The sequence below is a fragment of the Octopus bimaculoides genome, chromosome 12 (genome assembly GCF_001194135.2).
Source record: "Octopus bimaculoides isolate UCB-OBI-ISO-001 chromosome 12, ASM119413v2, whole genome shotgun sequence".
Classification (NCBI taxonomy): domain Eukaryota; kingdom Metazoa; phylum Mollusca; class Cephalopoda; order Octopoda; family Octopodidae; genus Octopus; species Octopus bimaculoides.
The window spans coordinates 8687565-8710145 of NC_068992.1; the positions used below are offsets into that span (position 1 = coordinate 8687565).

General features: G+C 36.4%; 2 protein-coding genes across 3 annotated transcripts; one reads left to right on the forward strand and one right to left on the reverse strand.

Moving 5' to 3' along the window:
• Positions 1-871: 871 nt before the first annotated feature.
• Positions 872-9783, reverse strand: LOC106880183 (cytochrome c oxidase subunit 5A, mitochondrial). Its single transcript, XM_014930037.2, has 5 exons — positions 9599-9783; positions 3793-3926; positions 2254-2358; positions 1970-2135; positions 872-992 (listed from the first exon to the last, which is right to left on the reverse strand). Exons 1-4 carry the CDS (start codon positions 9684-9686, stop codon positions 1989-1991), a joined length of 474 nt encoding a protein of 157 aa, XP_014785523.1. The 5' UTR covers positions 9687-9783; the 3' UTR covers positions 872-992; positions 1970-1988.
• A 10-nt stretch (positions 9784-9793) lies between these two features.
• On the forward strand, positions 9794-19577 carry LOC106880184 (uncharacterized). Of its 2 annotated transcripts, XM_014930038.2 has the most exons (7): positions 9794-9883; positions 11457-11543; positions 12116-12217; positions 13178-13260; positions 14586-14668; positions 15755-15834; positions 18078-19577. In XM_014930038.2, exons 3-7 carry the CDS (start codon positions 12162-12164, stop codon positions 18238-18240), a joined length of 465 nt encoding a protein of 154 aa, XP_014785524.1. In that variant the 5' UTR covers positions 9794-9883; positions 11457-11543; positions 12116-12161; the 3' UTR covers positions 18241-19577. The 2 variants fall into 2 exon arrangements, with proteins under 2 accessions (XP_014785524.1, XP_052828050.1); XM_052972090.1 differs by lacking the exon at positions 11457-11543 and having other exon boundaries at positions 9839-9883.
• Positions 19578-22581: the final 3004 nt, after the last annotated feature.

The following is a 22581-nucleotide window of genomic DNA, read 5'->3' on the forward strand; positions in this document are numbered from 1 at the left end:
TGCCAGGGCTTACAGGGTTCTCCCATCCTAGCGAAAACACCAAAACCTCTCTCAAATGACAACTTGCAATCATATAAGGGTAATTTTCCTATTTGACATTTGTAAAATCCTGGCGATCCAAAAAAGGTTATTTCAATAAAACATTATAATTATAAGTGATACACACTACCAAAAGCTAATAAAAGGTGAGGAACTTATAACAATACTAATATGTCCTAAGATAGTGGTGTGTTTTGAGGGAGATTTGTCTGCAGATTATGCAATTACATGGAGGCTCTTTTATTCCCTTGTCCGATGGTATCATCAGGTATCTTTTTAAAGTTTCCAAATTAAGTTCTTGGTGAAAAGAATAGTAAAAATTATATCTTGTTTGCTTCTAAATACATTTTAGGGTGAAATAAAACAAACACAGAACTATACAGTATATCCTGTTATACCTAAGAAGACATGGCAAGAGAAATTTGCATAAAAGTTGTAAAAGGGATGCTTGTCTTCAGAAGAATTTCTCAATGAAAGCCTGTTCAGCCTTTTTCGTGTCGAGAAACCGAGAGGTCTAAATTATATCTGATATAATGTTTCAATTAATTTTGTTCATTATTTGTAGTTCATTTTTCTGTGTTATGAGAATGGTATTTGTGCTGAAATATCACCTGTTAATAATGGTATTGGCTTTATATTCTTTTTCTTCTAAGCATTTCAAGTGTTTATAATTGCTCAGTATATACATTGCAATTACAGTTTTTGCTGCACACCCCAGACATTATATCAACAGCATTCGATATGGCAAGTGCAAGAAGTAACCAAATCAGAAATATTATACTTTAATGAACAGAATTAAAAGTAAATTTATGACTCATTTAAGCAAATCAAATTCCTTAAAACATGTTTGTTTATTAACAGAAGGATAACAAATAAATCAGTTGAAATTTTTTTTTTTTTTTTATTTCTTCCAAAAGTAAGAGTCTAATTTGTAGTTTTTCAGTTTTATTTACCTGAAAAAGGTAAAAAGAAATATTGTTATAAAATAGAACATAACAGGAATTCTGACAATTTTGAAAGAAAAATTCATATTATTACTAAACTTATTACAACAACAAAAAAGAAATTATTAAATCAATAAGCAGAGAAAGATCATAGTTAAGGTTAAGATGCTTGCTCTTACTACAGCCAATTTTTGTAGCTCCTGAAGAAGACCTACAACTCCATTACAGCTTAGTTAATTCTTCTTCCAGGTTTTCAAGAGTCTAGGTCTCTGAAACAATGCATTTCCGATGGCAAGAATGACAAGGGATTGTCTATACAATTTAAGCAGATTACGACAAATTGGTTTAATGAGCTTTTCATACACCCATAAATTCCAAATCAGTATAAATGTTAATGTTATATACGTGATAAGCTACATTTATGTACAGCAACTTAAAATCAATGTTCTTTGGGTGGCTGCAAAATAGTGGTTTATGTCTGATGAGAGACAATTATTCCAAAACATATTAGTAAATAGATTGAGAATCTTTTACTTTTCTCTTTACCAAAGACAACAGAATCTTTTCTAATCAATTTAATCTCCACAAACCAGGCTCTCAACTCAAATAAATAACTGCAGAGTCATCTACATTATACATGTACCAGATATTCTGAATCAAGTCCTTTTATACACACACACACACACACATATATATCATAACCATTTCAACGTCCACTTTCTCATGCTTGCATGAGTTGGATGGTGTTTACCAATGTAGATTCTCTACAAATGGATGCACTTCCATATCCAAACCATTTCTGTCAAATTTGATGAAAATCAATTTAGCCTTTTTCCAGTAATTTTGCAAACACACAGACAAGTGATTAGCATTTTAATTGCCACCCATTATCAAGTTATATAGTGCAACAAAGATGGTTAATGACAAATTAATCAGTTTAACATATATCAACAAACATAATATGGGAATTATTAAGATAAACATACCTAAACAATATTACTAAAATTACATGTCATATACACTTTTCAGAGCAAGCTCTGGTTTGTCGTAACCCATCTCTTCAGGTGTGAGAATGCCTAATTCATCTAATGTTGGTTTGATCTCTTGTATAACATAGGGCCAGATTTCCTTCACTCGGCTACCACATTTGTCCTGCAATGGTAAGTTTGTTAGAATTAGTTTGGTAAGTTTTGAACATCTTTTTACACTTCTGTAAAGAAATTTCAAAACGACCAGCTCTGGCCTGAAATTGAAATATAATTATCTTTACCTTAATAGCTTCAAGAAACCTCACAGCAAGAGCATAATCATTCAATCTTCTGCAAGCATGCATGGCAGCAATAATAATTCTTGGTTCAGGAACAAGATCCATGCTCTGAAATTATCAAAAATTATTCCTAGTTATCATCATCATCACCATCATTATTAGCATCAGTTTAAATTCTCCCTCAAAGGGAGGGAATCCAACTGTATCCATTCCCTCAAAAATTTTATGTTCCCTGTTACTGTGTTTGTCAGATGACAAGGATGTAAACCATTGAGGAAACCATTATGTGGTCACTTGAACTGCTAGAGATGGTAGCCAAGCTTTCCTTAGGGTACACCTCTCAGTTTTAAAAAGATCAAAGGACATTAAATAATGAAGTGTAGATGGTATGGTTGAGTGGAATTCCTTTGGTCATAGATCTGCTCGATCAGGGTCTTTCTGAAGCTAAATAACTAAGATAACACAAACTGAACTGTCTATACAAGGATAGTACGTCAGTATCAACACAATATCATGAAACACTAATTTAAATAGCAGCTTTTTTTTTTTTTTTTTTATGTGGCTGGTAATGAACCCAACTGGTATCTTTTTAAAACAGGCTTAAGTTACAAAGGTTGGGAAACTGCTTTTTATCAACTTGAGATCAATCAATAATAAAGGTAAAGGCAGTGTAATACTGCAGTGCACCAGGACTGAGTGTGTGCGTCTGTGGGGGTCACTGATACTCGACAAGTACTCGTATAGGTTGAAAAAGCTTTGTTGGGGAAGCTACATCGTAAGTAGATATATGATATCATCTATGTGATAGCAGAAACTAGCCGAACTTAAACAAAATGAAATATTGGCCAATGACCTCCTATCTGAATATACTATAGGGAAATAGGGGAGACAACTCAACACATGTTTACGATCCCGCAGCAAATCCTAGATCGCTGGCCAGTTTTAGCGAGTACATAAATCAGTTAAGATATAGCTAAATTGCACATGTGTTGGACTGGAAGAAAAACTTGACATATTCAATTTGCCTTAGATGTATGCATATATTAATTACGCCATGTAATGTCCAAAGTTGTCTCCCGTACCTGCTAATGAAAACAAGAACTAAGTATACATTCCTGATGAGCCCAGTTTCCCCACTGTATCCTTAAGAGTTTAGTCAAACAATCAACCCCAGTGCTTATTCTATTGGTCTCCTTTGCTGAACCGTTATGTAAGTGACAAAAACAAACCAATACCAGCCATCAAGTGGTGTTGTTGACAGCACACGAATGGGCTTCCACATGATTTCCTTCTGTCAACTTTCTTCATAAATTGGCCAAGGACTAAAGAAGACACTTGCCTAAGGTGCCACGTGGTGGGAAAGAACTCAAAACCTTGTGGATGCAAAGTGAGCTCCTTAACTCCATAATCATATCTATGCCACAGCGATCTCACTTGTCTTTGCAGGAATCATAAATTCAGTTCCTCCTGCCCATTTTAACTCGTTAAATAAAAACTCACACTGTAAGTATTAGTTGCATTAAACAAACAAATCCAACTTACGCATAAGTCATTCATGACTTTCCTGATTTCCCAGCCATCAAGGTGAGGTTGGTTGAAATGGTTTTCATAGCGAGTATCGAAATCTTCATCTGATTCTCCTGCTGGTGCTTTGAAGTGTCGAACAGCAAATGCAGCTGGAAAAGAGAGAGGAAATTAAAGGTAACTTTTACTTCAAGATGTTCACAATCAATTGAAGAATGTTAAGAATGGGGTAGACATTAGAATGCATAACAAATAAATAAGAGGCCATATCGAATTTGAAATGATGAATATGTAAGAACAGATATTGAAGATGTATCTCAACTTTACCAGTATTTTGCAAATAATATTTAGGAGCTGAAGTCTCGAGTACAGAAGCATGCTGTATGAATGTATATTTGTCGGGGCTTATGTTTACAATTCAAAACAGATCATCATCATCGTTAAACGTCCGCTTTCCATGCTAGCATGGGTTGGACGATTTGACTGAGGACTGGCGAACCAGAAGGCTGCACCAGGCTCCAATCTGATCTGGCAGATTTTCTACAGCTGGATGCTCTTCCTAACGCCAACCACTCCGAGAGTGTAGTGGGTGCTTTTATGTGGCACCGGCACGAGGGCCAGTCACAAAGGACTGGCAACGGCCACCCTCAAAAGGTATTTTTTACGTGCCACCTGCACGGGAGTCAGTCCAGCAGCACTGGCAATGACCTCACTCGAATGATTTTCTAACGTGCCACTAGCACAAGTGCTAGAAGGCAACGTTGGTAACGATTATGCTCTAATGGTGCTATTTATGGCCACTAGCATGGAAGCCAGACAGCTGCTCTGGCATGAACACGCTCGGCAGTGCTGTTAGTGCTCCATTGGCGCGGTGACCAGTCATCGAGTATGGTTCCATTTCGATTTCATTTGCTCCAACAGGTCTTCACAAGACCTCCCTTTATATTCTGTAATTTGTGGTTCAACAATTCAAGATCGAAAAAATACCAAACTTAAATAAGTTCTTTAATAGTGATCGAGTATGGTTTCATTCCAATGACAACTTGTAATAAAAAAAACACACACACACACACGTTCTGAGTTCAAATACCACCTGGTTTTTACTTTACCTCTCATTCTTCCATAGTTAATTAAAAACTATTAGAGAACTGGGATAAAAAAGTTCATTATGATACTTGAGTTAAAGCTAAAGCAGATTTGATGGCTCACAGTATGGCAAAAGTATCCCAAAGACTTGGTTGTTTAAGATACTTGAGTGGGCTGCAAAGTTCATAGGCCGACTATGAAGGAGTGATGTTCATCATCATCATTTAATGCCTGTGTTCCATGCGAGTATAGGTGGGACGGTACCACAAGAGCTGGCCAGGCCAAAGCCTGCACCAGACTTCTGTGACTGTTTTGGCAGGATTTTTACAGCTGGATGCCCTTCCTAACACCAACCACTCAGCAGAGTGAACTTAGTGCTTTTTAAGTGGCACAAACACAGTCAAGGAGAGAAGTGCTTTTTACATAGCACAAGCACAGACGAGATCAGTTTTGGCAAGGTTTTTACAGCTGGATGCCTTTCCAAACACCAACCACTTTACAGTGTGGAGTGGGTGCTTTAAGTGGTACCTGCACTGACAGGATCACCAAGTACTTGCAAGACAAAAACTTTTAAGAGGGGAGGAGGCATTGGAGGAGATGATGAAAAGGTGATGATGGCCGTGTGGTAAGAAGCTTACATCCCAACCACATGGTTCCAGGTTCAGTCCCCTTGGGAAAGTGTCTTCTATTACAAGCCTTGGGCCAACCAAAGCCTTGTGAGTGGATTTGGTAGATAGAAAGTGAAATAAGCCTGTTGTGTTTGTGCCCCACCACTGCTTGACAAGTGATGGTGTGTTTATGCCCCTGTAACTTAGCAGTTTGACAAAAGAAATTGATAAAAGAAATACCAGGCTTTAAAAAAAGTACTGGGGTCGATTCATTTGACTAAAAATTCAAGGTAGTGCCCCAGTATGGCCACAAAAAGATGAAACTATACAATAGACATGCACACACATAAGAACAGGCATGAATGTGTGGTTAAGAAGTTTGCATCACAGTCTGCTAGCTTCACTTTTGATGTGTCTGCTACTATAGCTTCAAGTTACTCGTAACTGGAGGCTGTATTAGAAGTCTTAACAATACTGAGGAGGAGGTTATAAGTGAAATTTGATAGACAAAAACTGTAAAAAAAAGAACCCCATCAGACACAAGCAAATGGATATAAGAGAGTGTGCATGCAAGTTGGATGATCTGCAGTGTGGGGATTTTTGTAATAATGACAAGCGAGTCACATGGCAGAAATGATGTTTGTAGGTTAGGGAGTGATCATGGCAAGTCTTTCAGCCCATCAATAAAGACATCAGCACAGTTCATGATATACAATCTATAATTGAGCTACATTCAAGGTCAGGAGGCGCAATGGCCCAGTGGTTAGGGCAGCGGACTCGCGGTCATAGGATCACGGTTTCGATTCCCAGACCGGGCGTTGTGAGTGTTTACTGAGCGAAAACACCTAAAGCCCCACGAGGCTCCGACAGGGGCTGGTGGCAAACCCTGCTGTACTCTTTCACCACAACTTTCTCTCACTCTTACTTCCTGTTTCTGTTGTGCCTGTAATTCAAAGGGTCAACCTTGTCACACTTTGTCACGCTGAATATCCCCGAGAACTACGTTAAGGGTACACGTGTCTGTAGAGTGCTCAGCCAACTTGCACGTTGATCGGATCAACCGGAACCCTCGACGTCGTAAGCGACCGAGTGCCAACAACATTCAAGGTCAGCATTTGATCGGAACAGAAATAATTTGGGGGGTCTAAAGAGAGGCATAGTTTCAGAGATGCTGAACGAGTAATGTCATAGAGGTTGCCACAACGTATCATCAGAGATTACAAGACCTAGTATTTGGAGTAATTTTAAGAATTTTGTTTGTTGTTGTTGTTTAGTTCCAGATCAGCCTCAATGATGAAGACTGCAATGAACAGCATTTCAATCATGATCAACTTATTCCGTTTTGGGCTCTTTTAGACCAGGGTTTTCAAACTGTGGTCCGCAAGGACAAGACAGGGGGTCCGTGGACAGCAAATACTTTTTATGGGCAATTTGATTTTATATATATTTTTTAATCGAAATCTTTTAATTGACAATAAATCTATTTGTTAAATACTGTTAAATAAATGTAAAAATGTTATTTTAAGCAAATATTTATGTATAAATTTCATAAATTTCATAAGCAAATATTTATGTATAAATTTCATAAGCATGTCAAAAAGTTTGAAAACCCCTGTTTTAGACAATATGGTCTCTAGGTTTACAATTGCTAATGTATTGTTTTTAAGGTAGTAAGGCTGTAATTCAAAGGATATTTGGCTGCTCTTTGTTGCAAGTTATGTAACCACAGAGACTTCATGCTGAAGGAAACTAGTTTGTCAAGTCCTCATTAAATGTCTTCATAGTTTCTCTTCGTAGAAACAACACAAATCTTTTAACTAGACTGTGTACAGATGATGCAGGCAAGCAGAAGTAAAGGGTAGTACAATCTGCATAAGACTGTAGCAGCAAGGTTGTTAATGTAAATAAGGGATTCAGAGACATAATAGGGCTTTGAGTTACACACGAGTTGATAGGTGGATCAGTGAGAACTACATTAGCTTACACTTTACCGTAAGGCAGTCCAAAACAAATGACCAATTCAAGAAATGAAAAGAAGAGTTTACAGGTACTATAGATTAGAGCTCACTATAGTTACAATCCATACCCCTCATTCAGGTGGCTTTCAATTTTAAATATCACTCCACTTGATGTGCATAGAAAACGAATTTTTTCAATTAACTGATGCAGGATTTCTCACACGAAATGTATAGTCTACTATGAAATAATACAAGCAATAAAACAGAATTGAAAATACATCAACAGCTGAAATAGTTTTTAAAATGAGGAAGCCTCTACGCGAACTGCCTCGACAAACTAAAAATTCCATCCTAAAAAAGCAAAACAAAAAGCTATAAGATAATGGTAGTTCTTGATAGTTGTCGTTTTGGTCGAAACTAAAATACGTCATATACAATTTAGCATTCTGTAAATTATTAAAATTATGTTCCACTATTGTATCTGCTAGTTAAGTATCATTGCTAAATGTTATCTCTTAACCTTGACTAGGCCGCAACCATTATCAGGATTTCTATTACTCTTCCGGAACTTGTGTCGTTTGAGGAGCAACGCTTAGCAGGAGTATCAAAACTAAAACAGTACCTAATATCTTTGTCCGTTGTCGATGGTTGACGTCATTAGCCCAGGTCAACCATGTTCCATTATGATCAAAAATATTCCAAAAGCTATAATTATGGCATATTTTTAAAACTCTATTTCAGATATCGTGTATTTAGGAAAATATATCCAATGTATCCTGGCTTTAAAAAAGGCAATTTTTTTCTTAATGAACCGCGTAGGGGTGCACTTGTAAAAATTTACCAAAACAAAGTTGGGATTTGGCTGTTGTTTCTAGCAGGTCGAGTAACGACTTAAGAGATTCCCTGATGTTTTGGTTTACTGTAGTTAACAGATTTGCTGAGTTATAAATATAAAGCAGGCGAATACAATGCAATTTAATTTTGCCCAAGCCTTATAAAACTACCACCTGCCAAATAACCAAAACTGATTTTGTGTTTATAAAACGCGGGCAGCTATTCGTGAAATAGATTATTTGGTAAGAGGGGAAGAGATGCGCCTTATAAACCATCAAATACATACTTTGGTTTCGGTTTGAACAAAGAATATTCAAAAGCAGGTAAAAACGAAACGAATAATCCATCTAGCCAACCATGCCGTTCGGTCGAAACAGCGTTGAAAAATTGATTTCGAAACAAAAACATATCGATGCGAATTCCTGGGTTTCATATAAGAATTTAAGTGATCTTGAATAAAGGCCAGATTAAGACTGTTTCTTCCATTCTATTAATGTGTAAGGACAAGACTGTATCTGGCGTGAAGGTCAAAGTCCATAACTAGTTTTTTTTTTCCCCCACCTCGCTAAAATATTTAAAATATTTAATTTTATAAAGTTACTGGAAATATTTCCATTACAAATTGTCTTTGAAAAATCCACTAAAACTACTAATATATATATATATATATATATATATATATATGGCAGGACACAGTAGTGTATATATATATATAATGGTATGTTTAGTTAAGAACGTAGTAGAGTACAGTATAAAGCTCATCCACCTTCAGATTTCAGCCAGTGCTATCCTGTAGTAGTATTATGCGTACTTCCAGGTTTGCGTCTGGGCCTCTGTCGTGTGTGAATAGATAATTGAATTTGGAGTAAACAAGGAGTAGTGATTGGAAATAAATGTTCAGATGTATTCCGTGTTGACTCCAAATTTTTTCAATTTTTTAGATATATAACATATTTACATATGCATAAATGTGTGCACGGACGAAAGTTACGAGTACAGGTAATAGGGAATTTCCTCTATTATAATTTCATTCACATTTATTTGAATTATTAAAATGACCTCCACCAGTATTTGATTGGTACTTCCTTTTTTCGATCCCGGAAATCTGACAAGAACTTACCAATAGCCTAGTAAGTTATAATAGAATAAACATTTCCATAAACCACTTATATTGAAGAATTACTTCGTCTAGTGTTCTCTATTAGAAAATGCATTAAATTGTCTATGCGCACATATATATAGATTTATATATATATATATACACATTCACTAATATATATGCGTGTGTACTTGAGGAAGGACAAAAATGCAATGTCGAAATTTTATAGAAAAGCTTACCTAAAGACGGATGGTGTTGAACTTTCACCGTCTGTATGGCATGACGAGCAACTGGTAGAGCCAGTCGAGTAATAACAGCTCGAAGCATGATTTAGAAATCAAAGAGACAGAGTGAAAGGACCACCACGAAGGAAAAACTATCAAATTGGAAGGACAAAATGGCAGGAAGAATGGGTTGAAAGGCGGAACTTCCGGTAAAGATGGGAGGTAACTCTTTAAAAGCATTTCGTCATTCTGGTGATGTTGATGTGACGCAGCTAGGTGTGACAGCAAGGTCTATTTTCAGTGAGTTGTCTATAATTATGTGTTTCTTTTATGGTTTACATGAGAAAACAACGCTAATCCGACAAGCCTAAAAATGAAAGGCGTTCCGATCGTGAACCTCCTGTCATTTTTACTTTATTTCAAACATAATATATCTAAGACTTATATTGTCTATTGTGTTCTGTCATTTCCTCATAATTTTTTAAGATACCAAAGTATTGAAATCTAGCAGTTCGAGCGACCACGTAGTGACTTCATCGTTGGTTCACCCGTTTATGTGTGATATATGTTTGTGTTTACAGAGAGTGCAGCTTTTTATAATCACAAATATTGTTATTAATGGGTTTGATTTTTTTGGAGGGGGGCAAGAATTCCTTTATGCGGTCCTATCGATGCGCTGGTTAATCTATGTTTTTCTCTATTTTCTAAATATACATAAATATATATTCTAGTGTATTTTGTGTATATACCATTGTATATAAAGCGTAATTGTTTCTAATTTAACGTTTCACGATTATTATTATTCTAGTTTCCATGGCTATTTTTCAATTTGGTAACTGCTGGAAAATTTCTTTATGTAGAATCGTTCGTGGATCTTTTTGATGTAAGAAGAGTTTCGATTTCAGGATCAACTTAATGGTCGTATGAGTCACTTCCACAACAAGCGGTCATAATTACGTGTCTATAGAGAAAAAACGAAAACATTTATTTACATAAATGCCCACGCACGACTTAAGTTTCAAATACTTTGCTGAGATAGTATCTGAGAATTACCTCTTCTGTAAGACAGTAATTTTAGTTATAAAATAAGAATGTATTCACAATACTTATAAAGTAGATGTATGGGCGGAGGTAAAGAATACGTACACCACCCATTTTCGGCGTAACAGAAACTCTAACCCTAAACACCGGGTGTATATATTCTTTACTTTCGCCGATGTATGTATTAACAATTGCAAGCCCCCTCCCTTCCCTCGTCATTCTCTTTCTCTCTACTGCTGGTGTGTTGACATGGGAATGATCAGCTGAAGTACTTGGACACTTGCTTTCGGACTTCCCAAGTCTATCACCATATATACCAGTGACAGGAGGCTGGAGACATGATTTGAACTCGAGAATCACAGAGCCGAAACAGTTACCGCAAGACGTCCTATTTCATGCTTCAACATTCCTGAACTAGATGAAAAGCAAAGTTGACGTAGGTGGGATTCTGTCCGACTTTGTCAATTCGACTCCATACATAAGGAAACACGTATGTGCACATCATTTAGCTCTAGGTTAACCTGATCAAGGAAACCTATGACATCCCCCCCCCCAATTTCATGCCTTGTTACTATTACACTCATCTCTTGAGACAAGTGCAATAATGAATATTTGCCGAATTAAGTATTGGGTTTGAGGATTGTGTTAATTTACTTCCTCTCCCAGAAATCAAGCCTTGTACCTATGTTAGAAATAATAATTAGTGGGTGGGGAATTGGCAGAATTGCTTCAGTGTCAGACAAAGTGCCTTACAGTAATTTTTTTACCTCTTTACATTCTTAACATGCCTGTCATGCAATACATCAAAATGAGATATCCATTTTGATTTCAGGTTCAATTATGCCAAGAATCCTGCTTCACAGAAATACATACTTGTGAAGGGAACCGAAACATTCATTATTCTGATCCTCAAGGTGTGGTAAGTAACGGTCTATTCTAAAGAAAGCTGCTTGCCATCAGCTTTCTTTGTTGGGTTTTTTTTTTTTTTTGGAAGGCAGAGAAAGAATACGGTGCTTCTCTATCATACAGTCTACTGCAGTATCCATAATCCATGCTGTGAAATGATCTAATCTTGATCAAGGATAGTATTAAGGTTTAGAGTGAGGACTAGGTTTTTGGTTAAACTGCACAGTGGCCAGGTAGATTGCTGAAGTCATACTAAGAGTGCTTTACTGAATTGTTATCATTTATTGTAGATATATTATCATCATCATCATCAGTCAGTTTGTGCTATCAAAATCTGGAATTTTTTTCTTTCTTCTGTGCAAAAATCATACTTTCTAGGGAATGTTGTGTGACTGAATTGTTCCTCCCATACTTTATTACCACTTTGGGATTAAATAACACAAGGCATTTTAGTTTCCTCTCTAAGAAGATAATTTATGAAAAGAAATGTGAAACTCTGTTTTCCTTAACTACCTGAAAAGAATCAGAAATTAATATAAGTAAATTTTAGTCCAATAATTTTTCTTTCTTTATTTCTCACTCTAGAAAACCAACTATTTTTAACTGATGAATATATTTATCACAAATCAAAATGATTGAGCTTTGTACGAAGAAACGGATGGCCATTGCTATCATCATACTAATTAGGTAAGTACACTTGCTTGTTTTTAGCCCCAGGTCAACCTTCATCAAGTAGGTGTGATCTAAGACATTACAGTTATAATCAAATTCTTTTTGCTGATGTTCAGACTTCATTATTCAATATGTCCTTCTATTTTTTAAAGACAGTACAATGTAGTTTGAAGGATTTGACTGTTATTTCTTGCTGTTTAAGTGATTTCATTGGAGCTCTCTCATTGGCAAATGCATTTGTATCTTTTTTCCTTCTTTTCCAATTCACTCAACTCTCTGTTTTGGTTTAGCCACCTTTTGTTGTACACACTGAGAACATTTATCTCAAATCTCTTCCTTTCAGAGTCGTATCTAGTAACTTAACATATGTACTCCAAGTGAAACTATGTCCAGTAAAATGGTAACAAAATGGAATAACGAATTCATCCCATCTCGATTTCTCCGCTTCTGCACTTCACACAAACTCATGGGGTGCAAGCTTGGAATAAAATTTTTGCCCTCGTGGACCAAATCACATCTTCTCATTTTTGTTTTTTGTGTCCCAAGTTGGTATACTGACTCACCAAATGTTCATAATTTTTACCTCGAATCCCAGCCAAAGCCTCTGCAGCAACCTTAATATACAGCTGCAGCTTAACCTTTTCAATACCAACCTGTCTGAGACTACCCTTATTTCTATCATACAAATTGCCAGTGCTGCATTAACATCCCTGTGCCAGTGGCACAAAAAAAGCATCCAGCACACTCAGTTAAGTGAGTGTTAGGAAGGGCATCCAGCTATAGAAACCATGTCACAACAGACAGTTGGAGTCTGGACAGCTTCCTGCTAACCAGCTTTATCTCAAACCGTTCAACCCATGCCAGCATCGAAAGTAGACGTTAAACGAGGATGATGATGAAGATGATGAAAGTGCCAGTCTTATTATTGTTGGGTTGTAATTATTTGTTTGTTTCTTTTTTTTTTTTTTATTTCAGTGCATCAGTTGTCACTGTAGTAGTTGAAAGTAAATGGTCATCTCATCATGTGATTAGCAAAGAAGCAGAATTAAGTGCTGTTGGTATGTTGATTGGTTTATCTATTTCTAATTCTTTCCTATTCACACACCCTACCCCAACAAACCAATCTACATCTCTACATCTTCCTCACATTTCTTCCTTCATGCACTACGTCTAACCCTCACTCCCCTATCCTGTCCTCATGGCCCTGTTTTTCTGTATCATTGCTATCTGGTAGCCCCACCCCACTCTATATACCCAGCTTTTCACCACTCCCTTCCTTTCCACACTCTCTCATCATACTTTTTTGGCAATGTCCTGCCATTTGTATTATGACCTTCGAACCTGAAGGGTATACCCTGGCACTTGCCACCATCTATATCTTTCTCTGCCTTTACTCGACCATCCCATTTTTATTCTGATCCCCACTCCTGTGAGTATGCCCAGCACTTTGCCACCATCTTTATCCTGCTGTCTCCCCATTTTCTTTCTCCTTCTCCTGCACTTCCCTCAGGTTGGATAACCGTGTATCTCCTTTGTGATAAGCACACTTGTTTCTTTCCTCATTCTCAATTTCTCTCTCTCTCTCCAGCTGGGTAACCTTGTACCTCCTCTACTGCAAAACATCTGTTCCTGTCTCTCTGCCTCACTATAACCTTTCATCATCTGACACAAGATCACCTCCTCCAATGTCCCCTCCTCTCAAAAGATTTTTGTCTTGCAAGTTACTTGGTGACCCTGTTAGTGCAGGTTCTACTTAAAAACCACTCAGACCACACTGTAAAGTGGTTGGCATTTGGAAGGGCAGCCAGCAGTAAAGATCTTGCCAAAACTGACCTCACCTGTGTTTGTGCCATGTAAAAAGCACTAAGTCCACTCTGCTGGGTGGTTGGTGTTGGGAAGGGCATCCAGCTGTAAAAATCTTGCAACGACAGTTACAGAAGTCTGGTGCAGGCTCCTGCCTGGCCAGCTCCTGTTAAACCGTCCCACCCATGCCAGCATAGGAGGCAGATGTTAAATGATGAAGATGATGATGATTTAACCCAAATAAACTGCACTTCATATTTGAGGCTCTGATGAAGCTATAAGGTATTACTCAAGCTCTCAACTATAAGTCCACTGCATCTTATAGCAGAAACAGCTGGAAGCTGATGAAGTTCTTATGATAATCGTTATTCCTTTGTCATCTCATTTTCTTAGCATAAATAATATGCATTCAAACAAGAAGAGGTAGTGAATTAATGGTAGACTATTTAAATATTCACAGAGACAACTATAGTCTTTCTTTTTAATCAAATATTAGTAATATACTGAAATAATTCCTGAAGGATCGAAAGTGAGTTAATCCTTAAATATATGCAGTTTGTTTTCTTTTTTATTGTTTTAGCCCAATCAGATAATACTTCCACGTGTGTGAATGGTTATGGAACTGTCATCAACTCCTGTGTAGAATGCACTGCATTTGAGTTGGTAAGTATAAAATGATTGTATTTGCTGATTTCAAATAACACCTTTATGTTTACCTAATGTTCATATTTCATATTAAATATAGAAATGCAAAAATATCAAATGACATCGAAAATAAGCTGCTACAAATTTAAGTGAACTCAAATTAAGCATTAAAAAAACTACATGGAATATCTCTTGAAATTATTGTCACAGAAAGAAAGACCACTGTAAGAAATTCCTTCTTAAGAAAAGTAAGGGCAGTACATTAGATAATTTAGTCTTAAATATATTGCATCCGACTAAAGGATAGGACGATTCCAACTTCAATCCTTTTGATCATAAGTCTGAAGAACAACTGTAAAAATGGAGACAATTCTAAGTAAGTCAGAAATGTAATAATTCAAGGGGACATAACTCCTATAATTTTTGAAACGTTATGGTCATTAAATAGGATACGTAAAATTATTTTACTTTGAGTGTTTTTCTTTTGTTCTTTAAATGCCTTGATTGGATTGTAGAAATACAAAATGTGTTAAATTAGAAATGGCAATTGTAGGCCTTTAGACTATCTTTTACCTTTCACTATGAAATTAAACTCTTTAGCATTCGGATTACTTTGTCAACTGTAATGTTATTTATTTACATTGTTTTGAATTAATCCTGCATAATCTCGTGGTTTTGAGGATTTGATGTGATTGTTTAATTTTAGAATAACATGGTCGGGTAGGTATAAAAGGCTGGATTTAGCTGCTTTGAACATAAAACAGGCAGAATATTTTGGCCGGATATGGATGGTTTAAATGCTAAAGGGTTAAATTTCATGGTTATTCCAGTAATGACGTTAAATATTTATAAAAAAATAGAATTGGTATTTTCTGCATCTCAAGTTTGCCTCAATAAACTTGACATATCTCATCAAAAAATAGTTTCAAATATGACATTCCTTAATGAAAGATAGATTAGTATATAAATCTTTTCTCTGCTGTTAAGTGTAATGAAATTTTGAGTGGATATATCTGCTTTTTTAGTGAAGCTATAGTTATAAAGTGATTAAAATGAATGAACATATGTACTGATCACTTCAATTACTGCTTTTTTTTTTTGTAGAAATTGGAAAGGCGATACTGTCAAGAAACAGGTTTAAAAACATTAATACGTTGTCCAGATGGCCGACATCTATACAAGAAGTAAGTTAACAACTTTGGTTGTAATATCTATAATGCTGTGGTTATTGCTTTTGTTTAACCTCAGGTCAGTACTAACCCAAAATTATGATCAAAGACATTCTACCTGTGACCATCTTGTCTTTTTTTCGATACCCAAGACTACAGTACCCATTATGTCCTCTACATTTTGTTTGATAGGATGCTATGTGAAGAAGATTTGACTGTTATATCTAACACGTCAATCAACGACAGAGAAGCTCTCACATCAGCTCTGATATCCCTCATTGGCTTGTATCATTTATGCGATGAAATATATGCACTCCATTTTCACTGGTTCTTCTTCAGTTAATTAATGAAATGAACTAATTTTGACACCTTTCCCTTAAGTGAATAATGAGAAAGCCTACAAGGTCACATAGATTGCCCAGGTTCCTGTAGAAATATGCCAGATCAAATTGGAGCCTGGTGCAGCCTTCTAGCTTGCCAGTCCAGTCCTCAGTCAAATCGTCCAACCCATGCTAGCATGGAAAGCGGATGTTAAAAGATGATGATGATGATGATTGTTTGTGGTTAAGAATTCAAAATAGAAAAGAAACCATTCTTCTGATAGAGTTGTTATGATTTAAAGCTTTTTGGCTTTGTTTCATCAGGTTTTTATTCTCTTGTGTAGTTAGTTGTATACTACTTATAAATAGCTGATAATCTATGAATCGGGAAGTTTGATTGAGGTTAATTAAACTTGTTAGGAGATTTGTAATTAAAAGATATTGTTAATAGACGGTAGACAGAATGAAAGCAGAACAAAGGATAGAAGTGACACACAGAGAATGTTTTCATTTGGGAAAATGAGTGAAAAAACAAGAAGGTTGTTTCTGTATGGATAGTTCGCAGTTTGTTTCAACTCTGTTGCCAAATGGAGGAGACCCTGTGCAGCCATTTGACTTATTACAAATAGAAGCCAAATTTCTCTTAATTAGCACTCCACTATCATCATCAAAATCAGTTAACATCTACTTTTCTGTGCTTGCATGAATTAGTTTATTGATACAGATTTTGTACAGTGAGATGCTCTTCCTGTTGCCAACATCACCTATTTCCAAGCAAGGTAATATTTCTCCATGGCCATACATGCTTTCCATGGAAGACTGGAAATGAACAACGTCACTTGTATGACAGTGATGCTTGTTTATAACCATCACATGATGTCCATAGAAAAATACATGCAAACAGTCTCTCACACACACACACACACACAGGTGTGTGTGTGCATGTATGACTGACTTGTTTCAGTTTCTGTCTATCAAATCCATTTCACAAGATTTTGGTCAACCTAGGGTTATAGTAGCAGACAGTTACCCAAAGTGCCACACAGTGGGGCTGTTATGTCAGCAGTGTCCTTTGTTTCCTATCTTCCATGAAAAAATATCTGGTCATAGGGAAATATCGCCTTGACATAAAAGACATCTGGCCACAAAAAATCTGTCTCAGTAAATTCCGTCTGACCTATGTAAGCATTGAAAAGTGGATGCAAAAATTACAATCATCATAAAATGATCACCATAAAAAATGCATGGTCAATATGCACACAACATTTCCCTAAAGTACTTTAGGCCCATAGTCCAACTCTTATATATCATGAGTCTAGTTTGTTACAATATGGTAAAACATGTATGGTAATTATGAAAATATGAGTCTGGAAAATTATTTATTTTAAAAGGATTGAATAAAATGGCTAGATTTCATAGTCTCCTGACTGAATCATAGAGCAGCAATATATATATATATATATATATATATATATATATACTGTGCCAATATATATAATACTATATATGTGCAGTACCACTATAAAATGATGTGAGAATGATAGCCTCTACACTGCCTGTCAGCTGGTTAGAAATTGCAGCCTAATCTCTGCAGAAGGTAACATTAAACGATATAGTCCTAGGTATACAAGAAAAAAAAAAAAAAAAAAGTCACAGCTGAAACTTTTTTTTTTTTTTGTAAGTATATGTTCAATTGGATCTCTATTCTGGTTAAATGGTAACTGTAAAACATGTAACTCTATATATCTTTATTCATTGAAAAAATCCTGAAAGAGTATGGATTGTCCTAACAAAGTCTGTTAACATAGCATATTATCCAATGAAAATTTGATAATACTTGATCTTATATATCTTTCCATCCTCCTTCAAAACTCACCTCCAAAAAATAAATGGACCATTTACAACAAAGTAATGTATTTATTTATTTATTTATTGTAGTTGCCCAGCAGACACATGGAAAGAAGAGAAAAAATTTCTGCTCTTTGAATGTCTTACAACCATAACAGGACTTCTCTCTTATGCTGTAGTCCGATACAGACAGCGTCGATTAGATCATCTTCTGATGGAAAAAATTAACAGACAGATAGCAGCTGGTCTTTAATCAGGATGAGGACATTATTATTATTATTGTTGTTGTTATTTTCATCATTATCATTATTATTATTGAACGTGGCTGAGCTGGCAGAATCATTACTGTGCTGGATAAAATGCCTAGCAGCATTTCTTCCAGCTTTTTACAGTCTGAGTTCAAATTCCGCTGAGGTCGACTTTGCCTTTCATCCTTTCAATGTTGATAAATTAAGTACCATAATCGACTTGTTCCCTCCCACAAAATTTCAGGCTTTCTGCCTTTAGTAGAAAGAATTGTTGTTGTTATTATTATTATAATTATTATTATTATTATTAAGGCAGCGAGCTGCCAGAATCATTAGCACACCGGGTGAAATGCTTCGCGGTATTTCGTCTGTCGCTACATTCAAGAGTTCAAATTCCAAGGTTGACAAATTAAGTACCAGTCAAGTACTGGAGTCGATGTGATAGACTTATCCCCTCCCCACAAATTATTTTTATTATAACTGAATATAAAAAACAAACATTAGTATACACATACACACACCTTTGTTGGTAACAAAGGGCCTCTTCCCTCAGAGTGAAAGGCAAATTGTATGATGCCTGCATGTTAACAGCCATGCTGCATGGCAGTGGAGTATGGGCTGTGACTACAGAGAACATGTGAAAGCTTAAATTAAATGAAGCTAGCATGCTCTGTTGGATGTACAATGTCAGAGTGCGCGTACAACAGAATATAAGTATCTTAGAGAATAATTGGATATAATAGACATCAGATGTAGTGTGCAAGAGAGAAGACTGCACTGGTATGACCGAAACTGCTAGTGTGTAGTTGTGCTTGTGAAGACATGCCAAGTGGGTGTGGCACATAAAAGACACTCAATAGAGGGGTTAGTTTTAGGAAGGGCATCCAGCTGTAGAAACCAAGACAAAACGGATTGGAACCTGGTGCAGCTCTCTGGCTTACCATCTCCAGTCAAACCATCTTAACCCATAGAAAATGGACATAAAATGATGATGATGATGATATATAGGTTTGGTGATGCAAACTGGAAAATAGAACTCAAAACATAAGTGTGTATATTTTTTTATTATTAATTAATCAGCAGAAGTTAGAGAGTGACTTCTTCAGATCCAAGAGTTGTAACATCTGCCAAAATATATATATATATATATTCATACACACACACACATACACACAGATTTAAAGATAAATGTCTGTAAATACCTAAAAACAATAAACATTTTCTGAATAAAAGATTCAGTACAGTAGTTTTGAAGTTTTGCTGATGGCAGTTTATTTGCTTAAATTAGCCACTGATGTGAAACCTTGAAGCCACTGTCAAGGATTTATAATATATGTACAAAGTTGTTGCTGTTTTTATTGTTAATCCTCAGGTCAGCATTAATTAGCTAGATGTATGATCAAAAGTTTGTATGAAGTTGAAATGGTTAAACTTTAGTATTACTTTTGAACAAGATTACATAATGGGAAGGTTATTGGATAAAACTTCCACATAAGCAAATAGTATGAAACAGATGGTTAAAGCATTTTTGCTCTCTTTCAATCAGTCTTATTTTCAAATATTTAGCTTTTGTTAATGACATTTTTATGTATAAGTAACATTACATGATTTCTTCATTTGGTCTTTTATTACTATATCTGATCAGTATCACAAAGCACAGTTGTATCTGCAGTATTTTTATGCTACCTAATTCAACAACTAACATTCCAGCCATAACAGTTCCATCAGTGTATGACAAAATGTTGTGATGGTCATACCTAAAACACGATATGTTTCTTGGATTAGCAACAAATATAGAAAAACCAAAACTAATCAACAGAGAAGAATGAGTACCAACACCAAAACTAATTAACATCAATGATTTAGCAGGTGTAGCTAAGGAAGTTGTTGAACAAATCACTCAAGACACAAGCAATAGATATATCACACATACCAGGTTGAGTGAAAAGTGTATTTATATTTCAAACTTTAATCAATAGTTCAAACAAATTACATACAGAAAGTATTTATTCATCAAAATATATCCCATATTCTATTGTCTGTTGCCATCATTGTGCCAGAAACTCAATTCCGCACTTGTGGTTTAGAAGTGAAAAAACTCCCTACACCCATTTTCAACTTCATCCACATTGTTGAACCTCCATCCATGCAGGAAATGAGTGTATGGTTCAGAAAAGGTGGTAATCTGATGGTACACCACGTGGACTCTAAGCAGGATGATGCAGTACTTCCAACCTCTCAAGTACTCCAAGTTTGCAATTTGATCACACTGGCCATGTTTGCTTGGGCATTGTCATACTGTAGGAGTGTTTGTCTTCATTTGACCAATGCTAGTCAATGAGCTTTCAAAGCATCGTATACTCTCTGCTTTTGTTGAGCATAAAGGTTAGTGTTCACAACATGTGCAACACTTGCTTGAAATTTCACTAAATGCACATGACTTTCCATTCAAACTGCCCTTGTTTGACAACATGTTCTGGAGTTTGGCAGAAATGAATCCACTGATTTATCTTATTAGGATTATAAAAATAAATCCATTTTTTATCCTGTTACAATTCAATGCTAAGAAAGGGCATCTCGAGGATTTACCAACAGCTGTTTGCAAGTCTTCACAATTCAACAAGCCTGGTCTTTGGTCATTTTATGAGAAGCTTCTTGACAGTGTCTGTCCGCAAGGCTGATCTTATGGAGGTGTCAATGGTGCTTTGTGGAGGGCTAGGTTCTGCTGACAATGTTGTTCAGCCATTTCAAGCAAGGCCTCCTTACCTTGGTTTGTCATCGAGGCTGGTGTCACCTTCCTTGAAATGTCTGTACCAGTTTCGTGTCACATGTTTGTTGTTCCTGGGACTTCATCATTGATTTCTTTTGCAGCTGCCCTTGCACTCAGTCCTTTTCTCCACAGCTGGTGTAAAATGGTTCTAATTGCATATTTTTTCATCACTCATTATCAAAGCTGTGAAATAAAGAATAAAAGTAAAGAAGAAACAATTCAGTAATGATTGAACAACAATTTGTATCAAATTAACGATATAACTTTGAGATACAAGTTACCAAAGACTATCAGCGGAAATCAAAGAAAGCTTGTGACTCAACCTGGAAAAGCCCATATACTGCATAAATTATGGATAGTGTTGTGATTTTGGCATTTTAAGTACATATTTTTGTGAGTTTATTGTTCTTGCTAATAGCTCCAGAATGGTTCTGATCTAGTAAAATTGTGAACAAAGGCAGCACTCCAGCTGTGACCAACTACTTTATTTATTTATCTATTTATACAATCTTTCTAAGACAGGCCTATTTTAACTATTGTATCTTAGCACAAGCACACGTGTGCAGCATATGGTACATATACATGTTGGCACTCTGTTGAGGGTTCCAGTTGATCCGATCAATGGAACAGCCTGCTTGCGAAATTAACGTGCAAGTGGCTGAGCACTCCACAGACACGTGTACCCTTAATGTAGTTCTCGGGGAGATTCAGCATGACACAGAGTGTGACAAGGCTGACCCTTTTGAAATACAGGCACAACAGAAACAGGAAGAAAGAGTGAGAGAAAGTTGTGGTGAAAGAATACAGCAGAGTTCGCCACCATCCCCTGCCGGAGCCTCGTGGAGCTTTAGGTGTTTTCGCTCATTAAACACTCACAACGCCCGGTCTGGGAATCAAAACCGCGATCCTATGACTGCGAGTCCGCTGCTCTAACCACTGGGCCGTTGCGCCTCCACACATATACATACATAGAAAAGGAAAAGACATCCTTTGGTTACAAACGTCCATAGGATTGCATCTAGAAAGTTCTACTCTGAGGTACAAATCAAGGTTGTTTGTGGACGACCAGCAGTTGCCCACACATACCAGTCTCCCCTTTCCACACCACTAATGTTGTCCAAGGAAAGGCAATGGCTGCTACAACTTGGCACCAGTGACATCACAACCAATTTCTGCAGCTGAGTGAACTTGAGTCACATGAAAGAAAGTGTCTTGCTCAAGAACACAACACAAGGCTCAGTCTGGGTTCATGGTTGAAAGCCCATTGCTCTCATTGCTTGGCTATGTGTCTTCACATACATATATATATGATGTTACACACACACACACACTTCAAGCTTTATAAATTTAAATGTCTGACTTATAGAGCGTAATATATGAATATTTCATAAATATAGATTTATTCAAATGTTAAATGATTAATGAATAAGTCATTTTTTATCTTCCATGCTGTATGAAATCTTTGTTTGATCCAGTCACTGGGCTGCAGCCATGCTGGGGCACTGCCTTGAAAATGGCGCAAACACAAAGTCTACATACGTACATACATTATATACATTACATACATACATTACAT

Coding starts and splice junctions, on each gene's coding strand:
- LOC106880183 (XM_014930037.2), bottom strand. CDS start 9,686: ATGCTTCGAGCTGTTATTACTCGACTGGCTCTACCAGTTGCTCGTCAT. Junction 2,359..3,792: donor AAGTCATGAATGACTTATGC/GTAAGTTGGATT, acceptor TGATAATTTCAG/AGCATGGATCTTGTTCCTGA. Junction 2,136..2,253: donor GGTTTCTTGAAGCTATTAAG/GTAAAGATAATT, acceptor TTACCATTGCAG/GACAAATGTGGTAGCCGAGT.
- LOC106880184 (XM_014930038.2), top strand. CDS start 12,162: ATGATTGAGCTTTGTACGAAGAAACGGATGGCCATTGCTATCATCATA. Junction 13,261..14,585: donor AGCAGAATTAAGTGCTGTTG/GTATGTTGATTG, acceptor TTATTGTTTTAG/CCCAATCAGATAATACTTCC. Junction 15,835..18,077: donor GGCCGACATCTATACAAGAA/GTAAGTTAACAA, acceptor TATTTATTGTAG/TTGCCCAGCAGACACATGGA.